The sequence below is a fragment of the Pempheris klunzingeri genome, chromosome 3, assembly GCF_042242105.1.
Source record: "Pempheris klunzingeri isolate RE-2024b chromosome 3, fPemKlu1.hap1, whole genome shotgun sequence".
NCBI lineage: Eukaryota > Metazoa > Chordata > Actinopteri > Acropomatiformes > Pempheridae > Pempheris > Pempheris klunzingeri.
Window position 1 is genome coordinate 803,573 of NC_092014.1, and position 6,572 is coordinate 810,144.

A 6,572-nucleotide genomic window follows, 5' to 3' on the forward strand; every position below is an offset into this window, starting at 1 on the left:
TGCACACGCTCACCTGCACAGGTATCGTTTTAGACAGTAAAAATAAAAACACATTCGGTTCTGTCAGCTGTTAATGTGTAAAAAGATTCGTGGAGCAAGTTTAACGTCGTCACCAACCGCTCCTGTATTATTGCAGTAACGTTTAACATCAGCCATCGGGGGGTGAAAGGGCTTGTTGCCTCAGGAGGTCAGAGGTCACAGACAGGTGTCACATCTCATCATTACCTCCACTGTGAACTGTGCAGCTCGCCTGGAGATCAGCCGCCATCAGGCCGCATGCTGCTGCTGTGGCGTCCAGACTGGTGGCAGAACGATGGTCCGCTAGCACAAGCTAACAGCAGCTAATATGAGCTAACACCAGCTAACAGCAGCTAATATGAGCTAACACCAGCTAACAGCAGCTAATATGAGCTAACAGCAGCTAACAGCAGCTAATATGAGCTAACACCAGCTAATATGAGCTAACACCAGCTAACACAAGCTAACGGAAGCTCGTTTAACACTGATTTGTCGCTCCTCAGACACTGATCACTGACATCTTAGTGTTCAGACTGTATTAAAGAAGCGGATGAAACCTGCAACGAGCCGACTTCTCTCCTGATTTATCAGCTCAGTGAACATCAGTCTCTAATGTCCAGTGTTCTTCAGCACAACAGAAAGTTGTCACCACTGTAACCTGCTTCAGGCTGCCCTCTGTGATGGGAAACAAAAGCCATTACATCAGTCTTTTCAAAGCTCTCTTCAAAGCCACCGGCATCTTACAGAACACATCTGCTGCTGCCTCAGTCTGGGGACGACAGACGACATCAGTGATGTCAGAGCTCAGCACACCTCCCAAGAACTTTATGAAGGAAAGGGACTTTTTCTTTGGCGTGACAGCTAACCATTAGCATACTGACAGCTGACCGTTAGCATACTGACAGCTGACCGTTAGCATACTGACAGCTAACCATTAGCATACTGACAGCTAACCATTAGCATCCTGAGCTAACCGTTAGCACTCTGACAGCGGACCGTTAGCATGCTTACAGCTAACCGTTAGCATACTGACAGCTAACCGTCAGACAGAGCAGTGAGCTAACACCACACTGACACGTGGACCAATCAGTGCTAAGGTCATTGTCTCTGTTCTTTGGGTTAATCATGTGACAAACGACTGTCTGTGTCGGTTCTTCTTCTGTGGTGAAAACAGGGGCGTGTCGGTGTTTTACAGATATCTGTCGGCAGTCGGGACACCCAGCTCGAAGCGTGGACGTCCGGTCACAGACGGACGGCGTCTTAACAGCAGCAGCAAGCGAATCAAGCTGAAAATGTCGGATCAAGGAGTTCCTGGTATCGATCGACGCCTCAGACTGTATCTGAATCAAGGTCAATCAATGAAGACCAAGCGCCCTGATCAATAACGGGAACTCCCTTTATCCTTTCATTTTAAGAAAGCAGATTCTTGTTTTCTCCTGATTATCTCCAGTTTACAACCACCAATAACTGGTGCTGCTGCACCAGGAGAGCTGCACAGGTAGGACACAGGTGAGGCTTCACTGTTTACTGGCACTCCAGAGAGCAGCAGCTGTTAATAGAATGTATATAGAATATCTAGTATTCAGACAGGGCCCCACTGCTGCTCCTCCACATGCTAACGCTTCACTCCCCCAAAACCTGGAAACTCTGAAATCTAAATCTAAACATTCAAACTCAGTCTCAGATGTTCAGCAGACACCTGGAGTGCAGGTAAACGGTGAGAAACCAACATGAGCTGTGGCTCCAGCAGGTGGGGGGTGTGGGGGGGGTTCCTTCTTTGAGTGTCTGCACTGCCCGTCATTTTAATATTTGGTCTGAGCGGCGAACATTTAGTGAGGACGTTACATAGTGAGTGTGCAGGGTATAATATGGGGAGTTTTCTCTGAGTCATACAGCAGTTAGTGAGCACCGAGGTCGTTCACAGCCGGAGCTCGTTGGCCACTTTGGAGGCGATGTTCTTGAAGGCGATGGACGTTCCCGAGATCCTTTTGAAGCGCACGCCGTTGAGCGAGAGGCGGGGCAGCTTGCACACCTCCATCTCCCACTGGACCAGGCTGTCCAGCCGGGCGTCGCCGTGCACACAGAACAGCAGGTAGCGCTCCCGCTGCTCGTAGTCACAGTTGTTGGCGTCCAGGACCCTGCGGATCTCCTTCATCATGTCCCCGGGGTCCATGGAGGACGTGGTCTTCATGCTCCAGGTGAAGCGCAGGGAGCGAGGCTTGGAGTCCCGGCCCTCCTCCTTACCCTCACCTGATAAACTCCTGGAGGAGGGGGGGCAAAACAAAACTGTTAGGGTTAACAAAGGGGGAAGAGCTTAGCATACTGACTGCTAACCATTAGCATACTGACAGCTAACTTAGCATACTGACAGCTAACTTAGCTTACTGACAGCTAACTTAGCATACTGACTGCTAACATAGCATACTGACAGCTAACTTAGCTTACTGACTGCTAACCATTAGCATACTGACAGCTAACTTAGCTTACTGACTGCTAACTTAGCTTACTGACTGCTAACTGTTAAAAACTGGGACATTTTAGTGTTGTACAGACATTTGTGATGAAACGTTAGCTTTAGCTCAGAGTTCCTGCTCACTCATGCTTTAAGTCAAACCCAGTAAAGATGAGAACTCTAAGGACACAACGCTTGTCTTGTGGTGTAAGTCGGAGGCCCCCCTCTATGGCCTTCTGGCTCTTACTGACCTGCGTGCAAACTTGGAGGTGATCTTGCCGATGAGGGAGGTGGAGGTGCCGCGGCGGGGCGAGGCCAGCGACGCGGCGGCGTGCTGCGACAGGCTGGGCGAGGCCGGCGGGCCGTTGTAGGTGGCGGGCCGTCGGTCTCGGAGCTGAGCGCCGTGGAAGGTGGAGCGGCTGGAGGAGCCTCGGGGGAAGCGAGACCGGTCTGACGTGGCGCTGCTGCTGCTGGTGACGCTGAAGGCTGACGGCGATGACGGCGGCTGCTGGGGGGAGCTGGGGGACGGGGATTTGGGGATGGGGGGCACGTTGTTGACACGGTAATTTAAAAATGAAACGTAAAATGGCAGAAGATCTGTGATTCACCTCTGATACTCGGCGTTGTCGTCGATGGGGGGCAGGCAGGACTTCATGGGATGCCCCGACGCTGACATGGACTTGACGTGACGGGGGCGTGTGGAGGAGGCGGTTGCTCCTGGCGACGGGGAGGGGGATGCTGCAGGTACCTCAGGTAGACTGACCCAGAGACAGATTGGTTATTGATTGATCAGAGAATGGAACAGCAGCGTGCGACCAACGAGAAAACTCCCAGAATCCTTCTTACCTGCTGTCCTTCCCGTTGTGAACAGCGGCCGGGTGGCGCTCAGCACTCGTCCTCTCGCTAACGTACGTGTTCCTGCGGGTTATGCTCTGTAACACACACACACACACACACACACACACACACAGACACAGACACAGACACACACACACACACACACTGGGCTGAACCAGAGTCCACTACAGCCAAACATCCTGATCTGTCTGTGCGGAGAGGCTCATCAGGCTGCCACTAAAGGGTTCATCCTCTGAGGAGCAGGGATGGGATCAAAGACATGGCCAGTGATGTCTGAGATACAGAATCATGTTTGAAATCAACTTTAATCTGCAGATTAACGGGACGAACTTTAAAGCTTCGATCACAGTTTTCAGCAGTGTTCAGAATCAGTGATCTGGTGCATCTCAGCGGCAGTAAGGGAAAATAATAAAGATATAAAGCAAGTACTGCAAAAGGTCCAAGATAAAAACTATTAGTATTAGTAGTAAAAATATTTTCACGGCTTTACGTCGCATCAGAGAGACCTTTCTGTTCTCTCTCTCTTTATCTTTGCTCTCTTCTAACACACCAGACTCCATTGACAAAAACACGTTTTTCACCTTGCAGAACACAGGAAGTAGCTGGTCTACTGCTGCCTCCATCAACGATCTGACACATTAGTTCGGACTTGAACCAACCACTGAAAACACCAAAGTCACACAATGATCCAAACAACCTGACAGACTGAGGCAGCAGCAGAGCAGCAGCTCCTGTGTTTGCCGAGGGTAAAATGACTGTTTCATCAATGGAGTCTGGTGTCTTTGAAGAGAGAGAAGACAGGTCTGTAAATACAGCATCCAATTAAACTGATGCTGACAATTTTAGGTGGTGGTGGTGGTGGTGGTGAGGGGTGGTGGTGGTGAGGGGTGCTGACTGCAGTCTTCGGTGTAAATAAAGGATAATAAACACTGTGGGTCGCTGCATACTTTTCTCTTGTGTCCAGCTGGAGGGTGATCACAAGTTGCACACGTGACGACCGTCTAACTCAAACACACTAAAGCTGGACGTTCACCCTGGTTTAAACCTGGTATCTGTATCAGGACCCGGTTTACACCAGAATCTGAATCCTCTCACCCCTGAGGCTGTGGCTGACCTCCTGCGGTCTGAAGCTCCCATGGGGGAGGCCGGCTCCTCCTTCCTGTCGCTCTCTACGCTGTTGGCATGACAACGCTTGGTGTAGGACACCGGCGGGGGGATTGAGGGCGCCACTGAGACACAGAGAGCACAAGAAGGCTTTAGATCCAGATCTGCTGTTAGCGGCTCAGCCAGCAGACCTCGTGGCTTCACGTCTGGACAGAACAGAAACTCACCGTGGTCGCTGAAACGTCGCTGCTTCTGATTGGTCGATGTGCTGCGAGAGTGGGCGGGGGACTGGCTGGAGCCGTTGATGTCGCTGGTGGGTCGTGACCTTTGAAGCAGGTTATTGCTGGACAGCGACTCGCTGCCTTCAAACTGGTGGAGAGTGACCACAGAGACGTTTGGCTCAGGTACAGTTGGGTTTTTATCCTTTTGATGGAGGCTAATGCTATGCTAACAGTTTCCCCCTGCTTCCACTCATTGCGCTAAGCTAGGCTAACAGTTCCCTCTGCTTCCGGTCTGTGCGCTAAGCTAGGCTAACAGTTCCCCCGCTTCCGGTCTGTGCGCTAAGCTAGGCTAACAGTTCCCCCTGCTTCCGGTCTGTGCGCTAAGCTAGGCTAACAGTTTCCCCTGCTTCCGGTCTGTGCGCTAAGCTAGGCTAACAGTTCCCCCGCTTCCGGTCTGTGCGCTAAGCTAGGCTAACAGTTCCCCCTGCTTCCGGTCTGTGCGCTAAGCTAGGCTAACAGTTTCCCCTGCTTCCGGTCTGTGCACTAAGCTAGGCTAACAGTTCCCCCGCTTCCGGTCTGTGCGCTAAGCTAGGCTAACAATTCCCCCTGCTTCCACTCATTGTGCTAAGCTAGGCTAACAGTTATAAACAGGAATAAACTGATAAACTGAAGGTTTTATGCGACGTAACAAACCTCAGCAGGTTTCCTCCCCAGCAGCAGGTAGACCGCCGTCACCTCGTTGTATTTCTGGCCCTCCAGCGCCTTCGTCACTTCCTCCTGAGAGAAGCCCATCGTCTCCATCAGCTCTGATTGGTCAGAAAACACACGCTCAGCTTTGGTTGGTGCAAAGAACGAGAGTCGCCGTGTGCAGCTTGGTGCTTTGAGCTAAACGCTCACAAAGCTTCCTGAAATTTATTACATCAGCTGCTTCCAGGTTATAATAATATAATAATATAATATAATGCTAACTAACATTTATAGTGCTGTGTGTGTGTGTGTGTGTGTGTGTGTGTGTCTGTGTGTGTCTCTGTGTGTGTGTGTCTGTGTGTGTGTGTGTGTCTGTGTCTCAGTGTCTCTGTGTGTGTGTGTGTGTGTGTGTGTGTGTGTGTCTGTGTGTGTCTCTGTGTGTGTGTGTCTGTGTGTGTGTGTGTGTCTGTGTCTCAGTGTCTCTGTGTGTGTGTGTCTCTGTGTGTGTGTGTGTGTGTGTGTGTGTGTCTGTGTCTGTGTGTGTCTCTGTGTGTCTGTGTCTCTGTGTGTGTGTGTGTGTCTGTGTCTCTGTGTGTGTGTGTGTGTGTGTGTGTGTCTCACCGATGCGTTTGAGGTCACTGAAGTCTTGTTCCGGTTCACTGTACGATTTCAGCTCCTGGTTCTCGTATCCGACGTTCATCCATCGATCCTTCATGATTTGCTGAAAACAGACGAACAGGAACAGGAAGTGGTTTGTTTGATTAAAACGCTCAAGAGCCACATTTCAAATTAAAAGCCTGGTGATGGCGATACATGAATAGGGTCTCAGCCAATCACATCTCTGGTCTCACAGCTTCATCTCTTCTGTCTTAAAGCTGCACCAGCTGGTGTCGGACCTGGTTCAGCGTGTAGATCAGGGGTCACCAACACGGTGCCCACGGGCACCAGGTCGCCCCCAAGGACCACATGAGTCGCCCCCCCCAGGCCTGTTCTAAAAATAGAACAACTCACCAGTGAGCTGCGTCTAAAACTTAATTTATTTCTGTTGTTATTCTTTTTTTAATCACACTTACATTTATATAGATTTGAAAATGACAATATCTTAAAAATAAAATTAGTTTAGATAGTTTTAGGTGACCTCTGATCTCTTCGAGTTCAAAGGTCAGTGTTGTGCGCATGACAAAACTTTAGCGCTCGTGCAGAGTAAGCTAGCGGGCGCAGCGGAGATGAAG

The 6,572-nt window shown here is 50.4% G+C and overlaps 1 protein-coding gene across 1 annotated transcript in view; it reads right to left on the minus strand.

The window, feature by feature from the left end:
- Positions 1 to 1,779: 1,779 nt before the first annotated feature.
- The window catches only part of mark1 (MAP/microtubule affinity-regulating kinase 1), a 16,099-nt gene continuing 11,306 nt past the window's right edge, over positions 1,780 to 6,572 (minus strand). The window contains exons 11-18 of the mRNA XM_070856225.1: positions 5,962 to 6,061; positions 5,347 to 5,459; positions 4,660 to 4,801; positions 4,424 to 4,557; positions 3,317 to 3,402; positions 3,079 to 3,228; positions 2,722 to 2,988; positions 1,780 to 2,279 (exon numbers count right to left, since the gene is read on the minus strand). Of these exons, the coding sequence (XP_070712326.1) occupies positions 1,937 to 2,279; positions 2,722 to 2,988; positions 3,079 to 3,228; positions 3,317 to 3,402; positions 4,424 to 4,557; positions 4,660 to 4,801; positions 5,347 to 5,459; positions 5,962 to 6,061 (1,335 nt within the window). The 3' untranslated portion in view covers positions 1,780 to 1,936. The remainder of the gene's footprint in view (positions 2,280 to 2,721; positions 2,989 to 3,078; positions 3,229 to 3,316; positions 3,403 to 4,423; positions 4,558 to 4,659; positions 4,802 to 5,346; positions 5,460 to 5,961; positions 6,062 to 6,572) is intronic.